At 39.9% G+C, this 22,614-nt stretch overlaps 1 protein-coding gene across 1 annotated transcript in view; it reads left to right on the plus strand.

Annotated features, from left to right (window-relative positions):
* wdr95 (WD40 repeat domain 95) overlaps positions 1-22,614 on the plus strand; it is a 49,209-nt gene that overhangs the window by 1,145 nt on the left and 25,450 nt on the right. Inside the window, exons 2-11 of the mRNA XM_072691944.1 lie at positions 338-608; positions 12,991-13,044; positions 13,134-13,217; positions 13,436-13,501; positions 16,749-16,979; positions 18,354-18,439; positions 19,984-20,076; positions 20,287-20,332; positions 20,429-20,475; positions 20,946-21,063. Of these exons, the coding sequence (XP_072548045.1) occupies positions 338-608; positions 12,991-13,044; positions 13,134-13,217; positions 13,436-13,501; positions 16,749-16,979; positions 18,354-18,439; positions 19,984-20,076; positions 20,287-20,332; positions 20,429-20,475; positions 20,946-21,063 (1,096 nt within the window). The remainder of the gene's footprint in view (positions 1-337; positions 609-12,990; positions 13,045-13,133; positions 13,218-13,435; positions 13,502-16,748; positions 16,980-18,353; positions 18,440-19,983; positions 20,077-20,286; positions 20,333-20,428; positions 20,476-20,945; positions 21,064-22,614) is intronic.

Consider the following 22,614-nt stretch of genomic DNA (forward strand, 5'->3'; position numbering starts at 1 on the left):
GACTCTTATTGGTGTAGCACAGCATAGTGGGAATCGAACCCCAGTCTCCCACATGGTGTGGTAGCTCAGTGGCAGGTAGTGGTGTTATCTGTTGCGCCACACCAACCATACATGCTGCTTTAAAGAAGTAAAAACTCTCAGATAGCATTGGTGTGTGAGAATCTGAGAAGTTCAACTTGGCCATATATAACTACATGAAATATCCATGTTGCATATCACCCTGTGTTAAACTGTACCCCACTCTCCCCAGTTAGCACCTATAAAATATACAGGACTCTGGAATAGGCCTGAATGTAAAATTCAGAATGGTGTATTAGCATAATTTCTTCTTCTGCAGTATTCTGACTGAGACTGGGCCTGGGCGTGGAGCTGCCGGACATGGGCTTTTGAGGCAGAATGGACTACAGCTGAGTCCCGAGGTCCCTTCTGCTGGAGGATCTGAGCTGGGCGAGGAGCGTACAGTGAAAAGTACAAACCCAGAGTGGCTGGAGAGGGAGCTGTTGAGGCAAGAGCACAGGCGACATTCGTTCCCTCTTAGAGAAGGTGCGAAACTGAACACCCAACACCGCCGCATCTGCAACCCTGCTTCTACGCTCTCCAAGCTGAAGGTAAACTCATGACCTCATGGACCTGCCTTGTAACTCGCTCACTCATGTTTAGCAGGCAGAAGATTGTCCATGACTAGCACTTCTAGCTTCAGGACTGTGCAATACTCCTCGAAATACTAGTGGTTCAAATGGTTCTTTGAGTGATGCCATAAAGCTTCTTCTATAAGACCACTCAAAGAACCAGTGGAACCACTAGTATTTTTAAATGCATTTTAGTGAGACCTGTTTCTAAATGTACCAAAAGTGTGCTGGTATTTGTTAAGACCACATGTGTGCAGATGTGTATTTCTGTGGGACAGGCAGTGGCCAATGTTCTTGTTCCTCCAAGTCTGGAAAAGGCTGTTGGTGTCCTTGTTCAGTGAAGCACTGCCGTCCCCTTCAGGCTTGTGTTCTTCAGCATCTGTTAAGTAATGATTGAAAAATATGTCAGCTTGTGTAAGCATGTTCTTACGGCAGTGAAGCAGATCTGCCCGTTCCACATCCTTTTGGTGTTTGGGGGAGGAAAGCTAATATAATTTATGCAGGGTAAATTCTGTTATTTAGAGATGATAAAAGTGGGGGTGGGCTTTCTGCAGCATGGAAGTAGACATAGATTAGGTGTTATGTTGTCCATTTTACATATTAAATATTATATATATTATAAAAACAAACAAATATATTATATATTTTATAACAAAACAAATCTGTAAAATATATTTTTAAAAATGATATATACACCAAATCTAAATGTGTCCAAATGGATAGTACTCTGGAGCAGATAATATATATAAAGATAGTATAAAGCGCCCAGCATTGAGCTGTGGAGCAGTGGAACTGTGTTCTCTGGAATGATGGTGGTGGTCCATCCAGTACTTTTGCTTGGGAAAAGTTGGGGAGTCGGAGATGAGGTGAGTTGGTGATGATCCAACACCCTGATCTCACTAACACTGTCGTTGCTGATGGCAATCAAATCCTTACAGCAATGTTCCTCCAAAATGTCCTAATACTTTTGTCTATACATATTTGGACAAATGCATTGAGACACCTGCTCATTCATTATTTTTGTCCACAGTTCAATGCACGAAGGCTTTATACCCTTGTAGCCCATGCTTGGCATTAGGCATGGTGCCAATAGGTTGATGTCCTATTCTATTGGCAGTACTTCTCCACAGGGACTAGGCAAGCTGTGTGCATGCAGTTGCACATCTGTGTCAGCAATGGGTGCAACTTAAAGTTGCTGAATGCAGTCATTAGAAGGGGTGTCCACAAACTTTTGCCAAGGGTCGACATTGAGAACATATTAAATCAACACAAACATCAAAGTGTTTAATATAGTAAATGAATAAGGAGAATCCCAATCCCAAAGCATTGCATTCTTCACTTAAAGCTCCTAACCTCAAGGTGTCACTGGAGCGCTAGGTATCTTCTCTCCGGGTCAAAAGAGCAATCATGCTCCTGTCCTCGAAAGACCGCCTTTATTAAAACTCCAATTGAACCCGGAAGCCTCTGGAGGACATCCCATGGGTTTTTGCCAGAAATGACGTTTCGAATCAAGTGTGGAATCCATTAATTTATTAGCCTGACAGGCCTCGGGACTGGCAACCAAGGAGGAGTAATCTGTCATGACCACTGATTGGAACAATTGACACCATACATTTGCATTATTTATTTAGCGGAGTGCTTGAGCTTGTACCACATCAGGTACAGTGGCCCTTCTTTGATTAAAGCAATTCTGTTTATACTAGAGGCAATTTGCCACCTCACTGCGCACTGAAATGGGTTTTAAAGTTTTGTTGTGTGTCTGCCATGGGCGTCCAAATTCTTCCCCTTATCAGGAATCTCCAAAGTGTGTAATCAACAACCTCTCCCACAACCTACTCTCCGTAATACATTGTGGCATTGAAGTTATTTCCAGAATATGCAATTAGGCTGGCGATTTGCATACGGCCAAAATAGTAGGCCGGAGTTTTCAGGTTTTTTTTTTCCATTTATTTTTATTTATTCATTTTTATTTATATGAAACACTTCTGCATGCATTTTTAGCAGGTCAGCTCTGCAGACTAGGAATTGGTTCCAGCTGGTTTCTCTGCATATTTTATACATAATTTGTATTTGTAATTAGCTGACAAATGGGACATGTTATAGTGTTATAGTATTAAGGAATTACATAGCGTCTGAGGAGCCCACATTTGCCTGGGTAATGAAGAATTAATGAGTAATCTTGCTCTGCTCTTTTCATCATTTTTCATTTGATTATTATGACAGAGCCCATAATTGGCATTGGTTTCCTTCAGAGCTTTGTATTTTCCTCTTTGCTGAATTATAAGCCCCCAGAATTAAAGGTACACTTTTGAAGCTGTGATTTGGTAAAGGAGGTTTAGCCCATCACCATAGGAAACCTGCCTATACACTGAATGTGTATAGGTATACTTACCATTCAGTCCTAAAAGGATGCAGCTGGGAGATGGGGCCAGTCTTAGCCTTGTTGGAAGGATCCACAGATGTGGTACAAGGGCTCATTCTTCTCCAAGAGGGCCTGTAAAGATCCTGATCATTGTATTAATAGACTTACCGGTACTACAGGACTTGCCTAGCTCTGGTTGAATGATGAATACAGCACTGTGGTGTTGTGTATGTTTAGTATTGTGTTGCTTACACACTCAGTTAAAGGTGGAGTCTTTGGGGGCGGAGCTTCTTCTTTAAATACCATGGTATGTCCTCTCGAAGGAGTTCCCTTCCTGCTATCTTGTGACTTGCCTGTACTTACCGACTAGATGCCTGGAGTAGTAAGAACACCAGCAGGAGAAATTGGTTAATTGAGGTCCAGCCTTGCTGCTGTTTGTCTAGCTTCAGGTCACTCTGAGGTACAGTGTGCAGTGTGCGAGCTCCAGAGCATGATGCTACCACCACCATGCTTAACAGTTGGTACAGTTGGTACGCGACATACCTCTGGTTATTGTGCAGCTCCAATGTTTGTCTCACCTGACCTTAAAACTTTCCTCCAGGCTTTTTCTAAAGGCTTTGTCTAGTTTGTTGGCTGCAAAGACAAGCTTGAAGGTGCTGATGGAGCAGGGACTTCTCGCTTCTCAGTTAATGGCAGTGTAAAGGTCTGTAGGTAGTGGGACTGGTGTTACAGCAGCTTCCAAGCCCTGGGAGACCTGTGCTTTGATGATGATTATAATCATCATCATCATTATTATTATTATTATTATTATTATTATTATTATTATTGTTGTTGTTGTTGTTGTTGTTGTTATTATTATTTTAAGCTCTATAGTGCCTTTTTACAATATGAGGGATAAAGAGAAGAAAAAAAGAATGACTTTAAGCAGAGATTTGAAGGACGACATGGTCGAACAGTTGCAAAGAGTATGAGGAAGAGATTTAGAGACTTCCAAAGTTTGGGGGCAACGGCCCTGAAAGATCTGCCACCCATAGTAGAATATTGAAGGAACAGTAAGGAGTTCGGAGTTAGAGGATCCAGGAGTACGAGAGGGATGATATAAAGAAATTGGATCAGAGAGATATGTAGGAGCCAGATGATACAGTGCCTTAAAGGTCATAAGAAGAATATTGTGCCAGTGCAATTGCGGGAGAACAGGAGTAATGTGAGCTGTGCACCTCGTGTAAGTAAGAACCCTGGCTGCTGAGTTTTAGATGTTCTGGAGACGACTGATCAGTTTGACAGGTAGATCACAGGACAGCGAGTTACAGTACTCAATGCAGGAGAGATAAAACAGTAATCCACTATTTAGCGTCACTAAGGGGGATTCCCAATACAAACTACACCAAGTTGGGACTGGTGAACGTGTTAGTTTTGACTTTGGCAAGATCGACTCACAAGTACAAACTCCAGAGGACGGAAGATCTCTGTACGGCCATTTTTTTAAGACCATTCCACAGCCGCATGGTGCGTAATGCATTCTGGGATATTTGGCTGTGCCAAGTCCACACATGTCACATCCTGATGAATTCGGACTGTACTTGGGTAGATATGAACTTTTGGGTGAAACAGTTTTTGGTCTGCAACTGATGACGTTTCACAGGAAGTCCACAGGAACACGAGTACGGACAAGAATACAGGCCGAGAATAGCCTAGCATAGGGCGTAACCAAATAAATATATACAAAAATAAATAAACAAAAACCCTAAAAAAGTGACTGACTTAAAGTGAGTGATGAGTCAAAGAGACTTTTCAAGGCTGATAGCAACAGCATCAGAGTCAACAGGGACATTTTCAATAATTATTATGTAGCCAAAGTTTTAAATCTGCTATCTTGTGACTTGCCTGGACTTACCGACTGGATGCCTGGAGTAGTAAGAACACCAGCTGGAGAAATTGGTTAATTGAGGTCCAGCCTTGCTGCTGTTCGTCTAGCTTCAGGTTGGTTGTAGTCGAGTCCATCTCTGCACCTGGAGTCCTTCCCCTTTATGGTCCACCTCACCTAGGGCATACATTCACCCGAAATCGCCTTCAGGAGTAGTAACATCCTTACAGTAGCCCAAGGTTTAAACGGTGTAAATGTACAGTTGTAGTCCACAGGAACACGAGTATGGACAAAACTAAAAAAGTGACTGACTTAAAGTGATTGATGAGTCAAAGAGACTTTTCAAGGTTTTTAACAACTTGGGCTGGTCTGATAGCAACAGCATCATTGTCAACAGGGATATTTTCAATAATTATTATGTAGCCAAAGCTTAACTTATAACCAAGGCAGGAAATGTCAATGTAAAAGTGAGTTACCTAATGTCACCTAAATTGGACTAAATTAGAAAAAATAAAAAAAGAAAATGTATTTTTTAACATTTAAGAAACGTTTGCATGATGTAAAGGTTTTATTTATTTATTATTATTTTTTTATATTTAATATTTCTCCTAGAACTGTACATTCAGCTCAAGATCCATTTTCAAGTGTGTAGTAGTGGATTGTGGCTCAGGTCAGCAGAAATTCTCTTGGATTTATGTCATGCTACTGCATGTGCATGAAGTTTGTTGAATTTATGACTGCAGATGCTGCACATTTGCATTTCTTACAATATCCATTTATTTCTGAGTTCATATGAGTAGCATTTGTGTGAAGATTCTGTGGTTTGATCTGCCTCTGACTCGATGTGTTGAACATGTTGTGAGATTTGACCTCAATCTCGTGCACTTTATTTCTTGTTCGTAATCTCTCAATTCCTGCCTGACACTGACTGATGAAGCTATTAGCTTCTTGATCCTGAGGATAAGGTGGGGGGGGGGCATTTATCATTCTCAGAGGCCAAGGCTGTACCCACCGTTTATTCATCAAAGCTGGATCAAAGCGTCTGAGATGGATTAAGCAGTGCATGATCATTTTCCACACAGCCATGACATTGTACAAATGTAGTTGAGCTGGGGCAGGGGGGTAAAAATAACTTCGCTTCAGTGAAAGTTGGGGTACTGCATCAATCTCGCACTCAATTAAACTGGAAGTATGAGGGCAAAAATGTACTTGAGCGAAAGTCAAATTAAGGGTCTTTAAGGGACTTTTTACACAACTTTTTTTTTTACAGTAATGCTGTGGGCGAGCTGATCGCACTCTTCATCACCGAGATGATCCGGCTTAGTCTGCTTTATCTTAAAGCCCCAGGGAACCTAATCATGTTTTCTTTCTAAGCAGGCTAATTATGCTATTGAGGCCATACAAAATGACTTGCGCATACAGTAATTGCAATAACCAATAAATAACCAATATAATTTTCCATATTTCGCTGATCTTCACGTAACAGAGAGGCATACTTGCTTATGTGAGCAGTACCTGAACCACTCTCAAGGCTGAGGTGATTTTTCTAACACTTTAACAATGCTTTGCCACCACCTCTGGGCCATGACCACCACGGGCCCGACTACAAACATTTTTAATCTAGGAAATGTTTATATATTAAAGAATAAACATTTTCTCTTAACTAATGTATTCATTTATTAACTATTATTCAATTAGTATGATTTGTTATTTAAATGGCCATATACAGTGTATCACAAAAGTGAGTACACCCCTCACATTTCTGCAGATATTTAAGTATATATTTTCATGGGACAACACTGACAAAATGACACTTTGACACAATGAAAAGTCGTCTGTGTGCAGCTTATATAACAGTGTACATTTATTCTTCCCTCAAAATAACTCATAAATATACAGCCATTAATGTCAAAACCACCGGCAACAAAAGTGAGTACACTCTTGTTGAGGTCTGTTCTGAGTGGACCCTGCTCTTTTAAAACGCTGGATGATCTTGACCACTGTGCTGCAGGTCAGTTTCAGGGTGTTGGCAATCTTCCTGTAGCCTTGGCCATCTTCATGTAGAGCAACAATTCGTCTTTTAAGTTGATTGCCATGAGGTGCTATGTTGGAACTTTCAGTTATCAGTATGAGAGAGTGTGAGAGCTGTACTACAAAATTGAACAGACCTGAGACCTAGTAACACTAACGAGTCACATGACATTTTGGAGATTGGACACTGGACATCTTTATAAATATTATAAAATTAATGAAACTTAAAAAACATAAAAAAATCATTGCTTTTAAGATTTGTAACAAGCACTGTTACTGTTTTCACTGTAGATGATAATAGTTCAGCAAACCAATATTTTACTTACTTATCTTTTAGTTTAGGGGACATATTTTAACATCTCACTTTTTCAGTGCTTTTTCACATACATGTGGTACCTACAGTGCCTTCAAACCCATAAAATGGGAACTAAGACGACCCTGGCAGGTTTTGTGGTCTGCCTAGGAAAGAAAACAGCATCAAACTCATCGTTCAGATCTGAATCGGCTTCCTAAGTCACAACCCATTTCATCTGAATTATACTGCACTATCCAGGGAGCTTAAAGTGGATCAGCGCTCAAATGCGCTACCACTATGGAGTTCGATTTAGCATGTTTTGGAGGAGGTAGTGGTAGGGCAAGTTGCAATTGGGTAAGTCAGTTGGCAGAACTAAATTGGGAGAAAATGGGAAAGATTTGACAAAAAAATAAATTAAAAGAATTATACTGTCCTCCTATCTAAAGATCTCCACACACTGCTTTATGAAGGTTTTTTATAAAGCAGCTGTGGTTGAAAAATATTTTTATTCAACTTTGTCTGCAAAAAACTGCATCATAGTGCGCAGTGGTGGCGCAGCGGTTAGCGCCGGGATATCGATAACAGGGTTGTGGGTTCAATTCCCGGGCTAAGCAAGCTGCCACTGTTGGGCCCTTGATCAAGGCCCATTACCCTCTCTGCTCCCCTGGCGCTGGAGTTAGCTGCCCACCGCTCTGGGTGTGTGTGTGTGTACTCCCAGATGGGAGGACACATTTTGCTGTACAGTGTACTCTGTACAGTGACAAATATGTGCACCTTTACCTTATAAGTGAATATCATAAGTGATGTTGATTTGAAGAGCTCAGAGAGGTCTGGTACATCAGTATCCACCACAGCTAGAGAAAGAGACAGAGAGAGTATGTGGAGTGGTTGTGAGAGTGAGAGAGAGAAACAGAGAAATGTGAACTCAAGGTGAAGTAAATGTTAGCTGGTTAGTGCAAACATGGACAAATGAGGCAAATCACAGGAGACCCCATGTGATGAAACTTGTGGAAAATGGGTCAAATATGTCACACTTAAACTAAATCAACATTATAAAAGAGAATGAAATATTATTTACAGTTGGAAATGAACCCGAGGAAACGTAGTAGTATTCAATTTCAGTCATACTTGAGAAAAGTACAGATTTACTAAATTAAGCCTTAAGTTTAGGCGCATTTTCCACCACTGAGCTCCGTTAACTAAAAAACTACAAATTGTAGCTGTAAAGTCTGATAGAATAGAGACTGTCAGGCTGATATTGTGCTTGTGCCAGCAAAACAGCATGGTCTAATTTGATGAAAGTGCACTGCTGCCTTGATGAGTCCAAGGATCAAGAAAAGTGACAGGCAAAAGACGTGTACCCTACTAGTCATTTGACAGTGTGTCACTTGTACTGTCATACTGTTGCTTAGTAATGAATGACAGATAGCCTACAGTGCTTGCTTTTTCAGTCCTTACTTAATTGACAATTTGACGTAGGACGGCATGGCTGGTTAAGGCAGGGCGTTCTGTAATTTTACCAGCATGTCTCTGACATGCTTTGCAGTGGCAGTTCTGTTATAAATGTATTGACAGACAAATCAACCACCCCCCCCTCCTCCTCCTCCCGGCCCTCCAGAACCATCTCTGCAGACCTTTCCTCACTGCATGAATGCTTCTCACAGGTGAAATTGAATAGTACGTTGCTAAGAAACCACGTCAAATCCAAGGAGCCCTATTAACATAAGGAACTCGTCTCCTGTTCCTTTTGTATCCACGCTAGCGGGATGTTCCTACCTGGACCAGCTGCCTTCACATAACATCTAATTTACACGCACAGTGGACTCCCTGATGTGCTCCTATTTCAGCTAACACAGTGTGTCCACATGCTTGTACTGTTCTTCCTTCCCTTGCTTTCTTGCTCGGCAGCGTTCTGAATTTATTAATTGGCTGGTAAGTGAAGATCTGCTTGCTGTGCCAATTTGGAGTGTGTGTGTTTTATACCCCTTTTTTTGCAGTGCTCTACTCCTACTCACCTTTGACTGGAAATAACCCAAAATAAATGTAAGCTTATTAAGTGTGAATGGAGGCAAGGAGGAGATAATTGGTGGGGATCAAAGATGTGACATTGTGCATGTTGAGTGTGCTGCTGTGTGAACTGCTGTCCTCTTATAGGTGTGGATCTGTGTGTTCATTTTAAGCTCATGTTATTGTTCATTCAGTTTATTTGCAGTATTTACTGTATACACTCTTCAAATGGTTTATTGCCGTAGTTCGATTCCATAGAAGACCCACTTTTGGGTCCATGTTGGGTAATAGAGATGTGTGAGGGTGAAGAACCTTTCAACTGGTAAAGAACCTTGGTGGTAACACCACTACCTGCCAATGTTGCACCACACCAACCCCTGAGACCAGGGTTCGATTCCCAGTCTGAGTGACTGTGCTGTGCTACACTAATAAGAGTCCTTGGGCAAGACTCCTAACACTGCATTGGCTCACCTCTGTAATATGAGTAACCTTGTAAGTCGCTCTGGATAAGAGCGTCAGCTAAATGCCGTAAATGTAAATGTAAACCTTCAGCTTTAAGAGGTTCTTCAAACTCTCACGTCTCAAGCTTGAGATCACACATCTCAAGGCCCAGTTGCCTTGCACTTTGTTCTTTAAATGGCCACATATAATATTTATATTAGCTAATACTAATGAATAGTCAAAAAATATTCAAAACAAGAATGTGCCTCTTCCCACATTGGTTCAATACGGGGGCAACATTTAAGTGCCAAATAAAGGATGATTCTGCTCTTTACAGGAAGGGTGGCAATCCTATTTGTGATCTTTAAAGCTAAAGCTAACCCAGCCAGCATCACCAAAAGGTAGCAAGCTAGTTCTTCTGGCTGTCCCTTTTCCAATCTGTCATCTGTCCTTTGTCCGTCTGTCCATTTGTTTGCTCGTTTCTACATTCATCTGTCCCTCCCTGAATACACATCAGCAGCAGAGTGAATGTTAGCTTCATTTAGTTTATTTGCAGTATTTACTGTATACACTCTTAAATTCTTCAAATGGTTTATTGCCGTAGTTCGATTCCATAGAAGACCCAATTTTGGGTCCATGTTGGGTAATAGAGATGTGTGAGGGTGAAGAACCTTTCAACTGGTAAAGAACCTTCAGCTTTAAAAGGTTCTTCAAACTCTCACATCTCAAGCTTGAGATCACACATCTCAAGGCCCGGTTGCCTTGCACTGTACTTGAGCACGATTGTTCCCCCCTTCCCCACTCCCCTGCTGACCTGCAGTCACATTGCTTTTAACACTATATGGGTTTTTCTTCAACTTTCTGGGTTGAAGAAACGTGTTGCTACCTGATCTGCGTCATGTGCCTGAGGTTTTTAGGCCCGCTGATACACGGCACTCTCACATGCCTTATAGATTGACCACTTATGCAACACAGCAATGTTCTGCTAATCGTGTTGGATGTAGAAGAAGACTAGGAAGGCTTTTTATTTGGAAAACACTCTCAAAATTGACGTTCTTAAAGTAGTTTGTAAATCACTAATATCAGTCATTATCAGGATATACGATTAGCAAAACATCACTGTACTAATTGTTCTTCTTCATAGATTAGCTGAACACAGTGATGTCCTGCTTATCATCCTGCGTGTACAAGAAGATTTTTATGAAGGCATTGCCATGGACATGTTCCATGCTCGGGCTCAGTTAGCAAGCATACTAGATACGTACTGTGTCCGAATTCAACTGAACCGTGCCCGGTCCCACCTCTTTATGGCATTGCATGATTACACACTACTCAGATAAACCAGGATTTGGGGAAGAAACATGCTCGGGCATGGCACAGATCATGGTAAATTTCCAATCAAAACAGCCTTTAAGTACAAGTTCTTGTTTCTGAGAAGATCAGATAAGAGACTTCAGCTTTCATAATAATAAAGGAGAAATGCAAAAGAAAATAACTGAAAAAAATGAATTCTTACATACAGACAAAACAGGATCTGTATCTATCATGCAGGACAGGACAGGAGGTTGAGCTACAAAACTGCCCCAATCAGATAAAAATCAGATGATCTTTAAAAAGAGAGAAGAAAATCAAGCTCCATTCTAGCTTCAGATCTAAAAAAAAAAAAAAAAACATCCACAGGTTCACTGTGAGAAGACGTGAGTCTGAAAGGATGTGGAGATGATCAAGAAGCTCTTACTGAGAAAAGCAAACAGACAAACAAGAGGAAATCAAACTGTTGAGGCTGCTGGTGTTCTCAAATCAATGGACTGACAACCCCAGAGTCTAGACCTCAGCATCATTAACTGTTCTGGGTTGACTTTGATGGCTAGAAGCAGAAAGCAGAAAATGCTCCAACTTTTAAGCCTGAACACTGGAGGTGTGGACAGAACTCCCTGCAGATTTCTGCGGAAACACTGAAAGTAAATCTTCTGAAAAAAATAAAAGCTGTGATAAAGGTAGAGATGGAGATCTAAACACTCAAACATCTGATATTAATTTAGTTGTTGGGGCTTCTGGGTCATTTTTGCTAAATATGTGTTTTGTGTTTTTATTCTGACTTTAAAAAGGAATAACTAAAAGGAATAAAGCTGTTTTGACTGGAAATTAAAGAATATAAAACGTTTGCACAATACTGTACAATCTATCAGTACGGGTATTGAGGAAAGTAAACTGAAACAAGGATGTGTGATGTAGCCTATGTTTTTTTTTATTAAATTAAAATTCACGTGAAACAAGTAAGTAATACTACACTTTAAATTAATTAATAATTTTAAGTTGTTTTTTTTTAGCAATGCCACCGAATATCTACTTCTGTATCTATCACAAACTCTGAAAAGAGATTGTGAATGTGAGGAACCTTTTAGAAGTTTAGACTAGGAAACTTCACATAATGAATTCTGATTACACAGAGTTTCTACATTTGAACTTTCTTCACACAAACCATTAATAAAAACCATGCACTGAAAGGTGCTTGAGGGAATAATAATATGCAAAATTGCATAATCTATGCAAAATAAAAGGTAACAGTTTGGTTTCTTTATTCAATAAAGTCTGATTTATTCACTATGCATTAAACTTATTCATTATGACCTTTATTAGTACATTATTGGAGTGCATATTGCTGGTATGTGGTGACTACTACTTTTAACAAAACACAATACACTCTTTGTTACCACCCTGTTATGCAAATTGTTTAGTGCTGTTCAGTCTCTTATCAGTGATGAGTAGAACTTATAGCACCTGAAATGTCATATCAGGCAAGATGGGCAGATGTTAATTTAGTTAATTTAAGTAGTTAGTGATAAACTGAACTTTTGTACAGAACAGATATGATGAATTTGTGATGCAAAATGACTTATTTCGAGATTTTCAGTCTCTAATTAGTGATTATTGATGTATTTTGACTTATTAAACTCTTATTAGTTTGATAGAGTCAGACAAATCAATAAACCTGGCACTACCTAGAACCCACATTAACCAACATGCTGCCAATTACACACAATACACACTAATAACATGTAAAATACTATATATAAGAATCTGGTCAAAACATCTGGGTGGTAACAGGGTGATAACAAAGTGTGTATTGTGCATTGTTACAAATAATAGAGCATTTTTGGTGATATGAATCATTATAAAAGTAACAATAAAAGTAATAAATGTAATAATGAATAATAGTGAAGAAAGCTTGATGTATATTGAATAAATCAAATAGAAATATCCAATTAAAATGCTATTTAACCAAGAACAAGACCTTAACCATCCACTAATTTGCATTCCTTAAAACAATGTGTTGCCAAAAGTTCTTCCCTCTCTACAGATCGAGCAAAAAGTGTCTCTTGAAAGTCTCACAAAGCTGAAACTGGCCTTTGAGGTAAGCCGTCAAAATATCATCGCACTGTACTTTTTGTATATTTTAGCATTATAATAGAGCTGTCTCCTGCAAACCTCTCTCTTGGGCAGGATTTTGAAAAGGCTGGCACCAGATCTCTCGGCCTCCCGCAGTTCAGGCTGACCATTAAGAAGTGTTTGGGTCTGCGTGATATTGTAAGTCTTAATGCAATCAATCCAGTACTAGAGAAGTTAATTACTATTCACACGTTCCTTTGCCCGAATGGCCTGAGTGTGTTTGATTAGAGCGTATTGTTTGATTGCAGGTGAATTAGGAAAGGTCTAAGACTGTTCACCATGCGATAATGATATTGCACTGTATCTGCTCTCGCACTCATATATTTCCCTCCGACGTCTCTCTCTAAATGTCACAGAGCGACACTCAAATTCGCGAGCTCTTCATGAAGATCGATTACTCTGGACAAGGCAGCGTTGAATGGGTATGAATAATACAGAGATAATATACAAGTCACAAACTCCACCTCTCTCCGTCTGGAAATAAACAGTTTTATCTAATGCACTATTGCCTATTCCACACACATACTCTCAAAATGAGCAAGCCTCAAACACTCTGACAGCTAAATAGACGTGGCAAGAGCCAATACTCTACTGAGAAGAGAAAGATGTGAAAATCAGACAGACCTCTGAAACATCTGCTACACCTGAAACATACTTATGTAATAACCTGTGATTGAACCTTTGCAAATCCGGGATTCTTCGTGTTTAAAGGCCCAGAGTGGTCCAGCAGAATAAGGCCGCAGTGACATTGCATCGGCAGTCTGGAAAAAGAGGCGATGCCCAGAGAGAGCTCAATTGGCCTTCCTTTCTCCAGGGTGGGTGGATGGCACGTTCTCCCCACATCACCCCAGTGCAGTGCTGGCCAGCACTGGCATCTGCCAGCTGATGCATCCAAACCCGGTACACAGTGCTTTCCTCTGAGCGTGTTGGTTGCCCAGTGATGTTGCATCGTTAAAAAGAGGCAATGCCCCGAAAGAGCTGCAGGGTCCAGGCTCTCTCCAGGGTGGGTAGAGGGTGCTTTCTCACCACATCGTTCCAGTGCAGTGCTGGCCAGCACTGGCGTCCGCTGGCTGATGCATCAGAGCTGGGTACATGGTGCGTTCTTCCGAGGGTGTTGGTTGCCCAGTGGCGTTGCACCGGCAGCAGTTCAAAAAAAGAGGTGATGGCTGGCTGTGCATGTGTTGGTGGAGGCGTGAGTCAGTCTTTAGCCTCCCAGTGTTGGGAGCATTGCATGCGATGGGGAGAATATGTATCGGTTGGGTAATTGGCGATGCAAATTAGGGTGAAAATAAAAAAAAATGTTTATGTGAGATGTTTTCTTTTCATCATTTTGCATGACAGGTCACCACCTCTGCATAGAAACACGATTGCCCACCGCAGGTGACCCTGGTGGTTGATTGGTATAGTCATAATAATACTCAGAACATCTGAGTCCAACAAGATAACACAGTAAAACAGACCAGAACAACAGAAGATGTTATGAGAAGGTTGCTTTAGGTCTAGAGTATATTGCAGTCTAGAGAGTAGAGATGGGTTTTAAGATCTGATTAAAATACGGAAGAAGAATTAGGCTGCCGGACTGGTGGAGGAAGAAAGTTCCAGAGATGATGAGAAGATCTACCCTGAACACCAAATCTATGGAGCTTTAATGAGGACGAACTTAGAGTGTGAGTGGGTTTATAGGGAAGGAGAAGATAAGAAGGAGCGAAGTTGTTAAGAGCTTTATACGTGAGCAGGAGAATTTTAAAGGGAATGCGGTACTTTTACAGGAAGCCAGTAAAGACTTTGGAGAATAAGTGTAATGTGGTTATGAGAGAGAGAGAGAGACAGAGAAGATGAGCTGCAGAGTTCTGGACCATCTGAAGGGAAGCTTGTGAAGGGAAGAAAAGCTTATGTCGGCGAGAAGATACAATACTTTGGTGAGAAGTAACAGTGGTCCAAACAAGTAAAGATGAAAGTATGTAGGCCTATAAGAGATTCAGCTGCAAACCAAAAAAAACAATGGTCTAATTTTAGCTGCGCTGCACAGGTGATGCTTTAACAATAGAGGTGACGTGGGCGTCGAATGAGAGTTGGGTCAAGGATTTGTTCTTTCTGGTTATGGATGCTGCAGTGAAGTTGACTAGTTGGGGGTTGTCAACATCAGCATAGCGATGTCTGTGAGACATAAAGATTCTTATCTGGCCCCCTCAACCTGTAACCAGCCCACACACTCACACACACTCCTCTTACCTACATTAAACCCTGCAGTCTAAGGCTACATCCACATAACAAGCCTCATTAGTCAATTCCGATGTTTTGCTCAGATAAAATGTGGCTGGTTTGCATTCAGAAATGTAAGTGATGACCACATATGAAAGTGACTCAAATCTGATCTGAAAAGAAGGAGCATTGCTGTGAGAATTTGATTGCATTCAGACAATGGCGTCCGTAAGGTCAGAATGTTGGATGATCACCACCCCACCTTCCCAAACTATCCCCAACTCCTTCCAAAAGTATTGGATGGAGCACCATCCATCATTCCAGAGAACCCAGGTCTTCCACTGCTCCTACCCCTCTAGCCCACACACCTGGCTAATATTAGCCATGTTGCCAAAGGGTTCATGTATATCTGCTCCAGAGAGTACTATTCTATTGGCAGTACTTCTCTACAGGGACTAGACAAGCTGTTTGTGTGTATTTGCACATCTGTGTCAGCAATGGGAGCAACTTCAAATAGCTGAATGCGTTTATTAAAAGGGGTGTCCACAAATATTTAGACATTGTGTATCTATATGTCTATAAGTACGGCTCTGCCTGACCCGCCTTCCTATCAAATCCACAAGCGTCCAGGCTTTTCTCTGTCCTGCACCGAAGTGGTGGAACGAACTTCCCCTGGGTGTCTGAACAGCAGAGTCCAACGCTCGCTGTCTTCAAACACAGACTAAAGACCCTCCTCTTCTGAGAGTACTCAGGTGAAGAGAAGAGTACTATGGTCTCCATATTGACTTGTGTTTAGTCAAGTTTAAACTTAGAGGTATCTTTGAATTTTTTTTTAAAGGTTTTTCTTGAATAAACAGTGAAGCACTGTTGTAAGTCGCTCTGGAAAAGAGCATCTGTTAAATGCTGTAAATGTAAAATGTAAATGTGTCTAACATTAACGTAGGTTGAAGACGTTCTTATTAGTTGGCCCAATTGCATTTAACTTTATTAGTCAACACAACAGCTTGAGTAGCTTGTCCGATAAAGCAGGATGTAGTGACTTGCAGGAGTAAAACATTGAGCAGATTAAGAAATGCTGTTGTATTTATATACTTAAGTTGTTTTACTTGAGAAGACTAATTTTTTAACATTGAGGGTACACCATTGGTAGCACAGAGGTTTCGGGAATAGGATTTTCAATGGAAAAGCACAGTGTTTTCCTTTTTTCATTAGCTTTACTGACTGTAGAAATGGATATTTAAAAATTCACACTTCATTAGTTCACAGAGAAAGAAAAAACACAGATAATAAGCAGTTGTAAACCATTCCACCCACTTCGTATGTGTGAAAGAAGCTGGAGATGAGCATATCTTGTCTAAACAGGAGAAAAAACTACTGCTGTTGAATTTTCTCACACTGTGCAAACGCTTGGTTGAAACTCTGCAAATGTTTATTTAGCGCTGTCTTGTTTAATGTGTGTAAATGTAGGATGAGTTCTGCACATATATGCAGTTGGAGTACACCAAAAAAGAGGAGTTGGTGGTCCGCAGTAAGCAGGCGGCCTTCGCATTGCCAGCTAGCATGAAGCCACTGAGTCACGGGGAGCCCATTCTGCGGATCCACCCCACAGCTGATGGAATGATAGTGACTGTCAGAGAAGATGGGGCAGTCAACTACTGGAGCTCTAAACTTCAGCTAAGGAAGAGCAAAAGTGTGTTTGTGAGTAACTAAAGATAACAGGTGGAGTCCAAACAGATTTGCTTGGAGTGATGCCATAAAACACTGGCTCTCAAACCAGTCCTCAGGGACCCCAGATGGGCCACATTTTTCATCTGTTCCAGCCCCCGACACATAGCAAAAATGTGCACTGTATAGGGGCCCTGAAGAACATTTCAGTGCATGGTTCTTTATGTTTTTTGTATAGGAGATGTGTGAGTGAAGAACCTTTTCAAAATTTAAAGAACCTCCACATAATGGAAAGATTCTACAGGAGGTGAAATCATGGCTGTAAAACACAATATTATGTAATATTAGAGTCAACAGAAATAAACATAAACCCAAGAAGATCACAGTGAGAAGAGCACAGTCAGAGGTTCACAGTTAGAAGGACACAACTAGAAGAGCTCAGTTAGAAGAGCACAGTTAGAAGAGCACAGTTAGAAGAGCTTAGAGGAGCACAGTTAGAAGAGTTTAGTTGGAAGAGCTCAGTTGGAGAAGCTCAGCTAGAGGAGTTTAGTTAGAAGAGCACAGTTAGAAGAGCTTAGTTGGAAGAGCACAGTTAGAAGAGTACAATTAGAAGAGCTCCATCAGAGGACCACACTTAGAAAAAACAGTAAGACAAGCTTAGTTAGAAGAGCTCAGTTAAAAGAGCACAGTTAGGAAAAACAGTAAGAAGAGCACAGTTAGAGAGCGCAGTTAGAAGAGCTCAGTTAGAAGAGCACAGTTGGAAGAGCACAGTTAGAGAAGCTCAGCTAGAATAGCTTAGTTGGAAGAGCACAGTTAGAAGAGCTTAGAGGAGCACAGTTAGAAGAGCTTAGTTGAAAGAGCACAGTTAGAAGAGTACCAGTACCATTAAGAGCTTAGTTAGAAGAGCTCCGTCAGAGGACCACACTTAGAAAAAACAGTAAGACGAGCTTAGTTAGAAGAGCTCAGTTAGAAGAGCGCAGTTAGAAGGGCTCAGTTAGAAAAAACAGTAAAAAGAGCACAGTTAGTAGAGTTCATTTAGAAGAACACAGTTAAAAGGGCACAGTTAGAAGAAAACCAATGCACAAGTAGAAGAACACCATTGGAAGAGCACAGTTAGATGAACACAGCTAAAAGAACACACTGAATGGATTTCAGTTCTACCAGCAGCTCATCTGATTTACTCTCATTAAGGACTGATTAGATAAACTAGGTGTTGGATGGGAATTGAGCACACTGGCTTTAAAAAACACTGTTCATTTTTCTCCATTTGTATTTATTCTAATGTCTGTAGTTTCTGAACAAATTCAAGCTCTGATTAAAGGCCTTACAGATAATTTTCACAAATGTTGAAGACCTTGAAGCTTCATACTGTATATGTCATTTTTTAATATATTTTATTTTGACAAGCATGAAAGACCAATTGGACGAAAGCCAAAGTGGGCAACTGACTTCATCACAATGCCACAGTACAACAAGCTGATCATTGGAACAGGGTGAGTAAATCAGGGTGTCTGGTAGTATTCTTGTAGTATCCAGATTGAACTCCTGCCTGGTTTATTATATCAAAGGCCTGTACATTTAACAATGAGTACATTTTAATGTCTTGTGTGAACTCCATTGGAGTGTATGTTCTACATAATTATATGCATCCCTAAAGAATATTGGTTAAAAACTGCAGTCTGAGTCACACCAGGCAAAGCATCTGTTGTCTTTTTTGGTGTTGAGAGTGAAAAGTCTGTAGACTGCCTTTTAAAGCATCACCTTCTGAGATTGGAGTTCCGTTAGTTGGCAAACCAATTAGAATCCTTAGATTGATGGCATTTGCCTGCTCAATAAGGTTCTTGCCCTTGGCGAAGCTTAATGTATTGATGGTCCAATTGCGTGAGGATGTCCATAGGAAAAACTCACTAATACTTTATAGACATTCTTCTTAAAGTGATAGTTCAGTATTCCTTAGGCCAGGAAAGGTTTGAGTTATTTTGTTTTGGACTAGAGGGACAAAGCTAATGTGGCTAATAAAGTCCTATACTTAGGTAACTAGACTCTAATCAAAAAGTATTCTAATAAAAATACTTTGGTGAAAGCTTTTAAAAGTTTTTTACATTTTTACTTAAAGTATAAAAGTAAATGCTCCAAAATGTAATCAAAGTAATTAATTAACTGATTTTTGAAGGTCATTTTTTAATGAGTGGCAGAAAAAAAATACTTTATGCTAAAAGTATAGCATCATCTGCAAAATCATATAAGTAATATTTTATAATTTTTTTTGGCAAAGCAAAAACTAAAAGTAGCATGAACAAAAAATTTATTCACAAGACTGTAGTTTTTAATATATTTTTTATAAATGGTTCTAATTAGCTTATAACTATGGATTCATTTCTTATAACTAGGGAGCCTTTATTTTTCAATGGGTGTTAACAACATGAGACATGGTAAAATATGGCTTTCTTAGCTCTGGTATCTTTGATTTAATAAATTGTTTTAATTCAAATTAGATTTAAATATATTTATATAGACTTTTCACAATGAATGCTGTCACAAAGCAGCTTTACAGAGATTCGGGTCCGGGCCTCTTTTGAGTAAACCAGTGGTGACAGCGGCAAGGAAAATCTCCCACAGATCAAGAGGAAGAAACCTTGAGAGAAACCAAGACTCTTACCAAGGGGAAACCATCCTTCTCTGGTTGACACCTGATAGCAGAACAACTGACAGAACAAGAATAAAAACTCAAGACAAAAGACAAAAGAAACAATATTATATTAAGAGAATGTGGCAAATGTGACATTACACCATAAATTAAGATTTACTAAAATGTATTTTCTTATTTAAATCTTAATATGGAAGTAAAGTTAGTGACAGAAATGCTCAGGTAAAATATAGATATGTAAAAATGAACTTACATCCAATAACCAAGTAGTGTATTTTGTATTTGATTGGTCATTGATTTCTTCTGATCATCTCAAATAGACTTAATAATGTGTTTTATGAGACTGAGTAGAAACTGTCATTTCCTTAAAGTCTCCTTTCTGTGTTTCAGGGACAGAGAAATCCAGCTGTATGAGCTTTCCTCACTGGAGCCTTACTGTCAGCTAAATTCCCTGGAAACCGTGCCTCTGAAATTAGACTACTGGTGAGCCCTCTAGAACCGTAGACACTGAATAATCTGCCCGAAAGTACAGTCGAGAACTTGAGATCAAAAGGTTATTAAAGCAGCTCTGAACACTTTAAAGGATCTAACAGTAGAAATATATATATAGTGTATCTCTCAGTAAAGCTGCTGTCCATCTCAGAGATGGTCTCATCAAGGCCTTTTCCTTCCTCCCCTCTTTCTTCTCCACAGCTATACAGGCCCTGATGAATGTGCTATTGTGTACGGTGATGCTCAGGTAACCACAGACCCAGTGGCTGGCTACTGATTCAAGCAGATAGGCAGAATGGTTCATGGCATTTGTCTGATTAATTATGAGCCTTTGGCATCCTAGGGCTGTGTGAACATCATCCTAATGACATCGGTGGGGGAGACGCTGAGGTAAACAAGCTTTTTAATAACTCTCGTTTCCTTTCCTGCTTCCTTTGCAAGCTAAATTACTGCAGGAAGTCATGCATGCAGGATACTTATTTTAATAAATGAATATTTGAGATTAAATGCTGACACAGTTCAGTGGAGAAATACTACATGCTTGGATTCATGTTGTGGAAAGCATTACATGGTAAGCATTACACTCACCAATTTCCCAACTATTCGCTTGGAGTGAAATGAGTGAAATTAACTCATTTGTATATGTATAGCCAAGCCCGGCGGTGTGCGGTGTGTATACGTATATGTACATTTATATGCAGCCAGCGCACCATTTTTGGATTTCAATTGCACGTTTGAATGACATGCTGTGGTTTTCCAGAGGAAAGTCAGAATCTGAGTTATGTTTCGACACAACAAGGTGGAATATGATTAATTCATGTTTTCTTTCAGAAGCTCTGTGAGATGTTTTTTGTCTTTAGGTTGTGGAAGAAGTTGCCCAAGGTCGAGAATGTGCCCAGCATTGGCATTGACCATGCAGTCCAGTCTCCGAACATGACTTACATTAGATGGAAGGTTCACCAAGACTGGGTAACAAAGGTCAGGCTATTTTTTCAACTGGCAATGTGAAATGGACACATGGACATATGTTATACACTGTAAGGCAAAAGGGTTCGGTATAGAAGGCTGTATAGAAACATTTTTAAGTAAAGAAAAAGGAAGAAAGAAGAACCTTGGAGAAGAACCACTTAACCAAGCAAAGAACCATTTAAGCATTCAAATAGTTTTTTTTAAGTTGTCATGGGTTTCTGTAGAAGCCAAGAAGGTTGTACATTGATGTTTTGCAGATGTCCTTGTCTGTTTATCCTGTCAGTTTGCATGCAGAAAATAAGCCACAATAAACAATAGACATTCCAGCAAGACAATCACAGCTTTTCTATTCAGATATTTAACATTATTTTTAGTATTTCCAAAAATGAGAGAATATTCCATTGATGACTGTTATGCACAAAACACAAACACCAGTCACACTCAGCATGTGTGTAACGTAAATGCATTATTTTCAAAACTGGAGGAGCTACACAACACTGATAAACATAATACTGTCAAATGGTATTACTCAGGCCTGGGGGTTGCAAGTGCAAATCCCAAGCCATGCTGCTTTTCCATCAGCAGCCATAGTCTGAGAGAGCACAATTGGCCGTGCTCTCTTCAGGTGGGTAGATGGCGCTTTCTTCCCTCATCGTTCTTAAATAATGGCCAGCACATGTTAGCTGGTGTGGTGGATCTGGGGAAGTGTGTTGACTGCCTGGCAATGCTAAGTCCTTACCCTCTTACTGTCGAAAGCATTGCTAGTGCTAGTGTGAGATATGAACGGGTGGGTTAAATAGTACCAAATTAGGAGAAAAGGGGAAAAATTAGACCAACAAATAAAAATAAAGAAATAAGGAAACACACTAACAGTGCTTTTATTGGGTAGCTCATCTTGAATATAACCTTATACTGCTTTATTTTACTTTTCTAAGGTGTACTGCACTCTGAATTAGCTCACACTCATTCTGTAAAAAATACAGTGCATCCAACAAGAATGAATGAAGAACATAGATCTTTTACACAGCAATAAAAACATCAGATCCAACTCCACAGGCTGATCTATTATATATATATATATATATATATATATATATATATATATATATATATATATATATATATATATATATATTTAACAAATATCCAGCCAGTTCATTTAAATTGTACTGTTGACCTCTAGTGGTCTGCAGAGGTCAGAGGTGTGTGGCATTCGTACATGTAAGCAATTCCTTTTAAAGTCAATATATGTTTTATCATCCACTGTGTCATTAATTTAAAAAAACATATCCGAAACACATTCACTTTAACTGCAGATGTAAAATCCAAGCTTTTTCTGATGTTTGCTTTGGAATACACACTTTTCTCAGTCCATTCATATCCTGGTTGATAAAACCATGTCCCGCTCCCAATAATTACTGAAGTACTACGCCACTTACAAAAAATTATCCATATCGACTTTAACTGCTAATGTAATATCCAAGCTTATTCCAATGTTTATTTTGGAACCACAACTATTACCCACTCAAACATCCTGTTTCCCTGGAAAATACGCCAGAT

Source organism: Salminus brasiliensis, chromosome 11 (genome assembly GCF_030463535.1).
Source record: "Salminus brasiliensis chromosome 11, fSalBra1.hap2, whole genome shotgun sequence".
NCBI classification, from domain to species: Eukaryota; Metazoa; Chordata; class Actinopteri; order Characiformes; family Bryconidae; genus Salminus; species Salminus brasiliensis.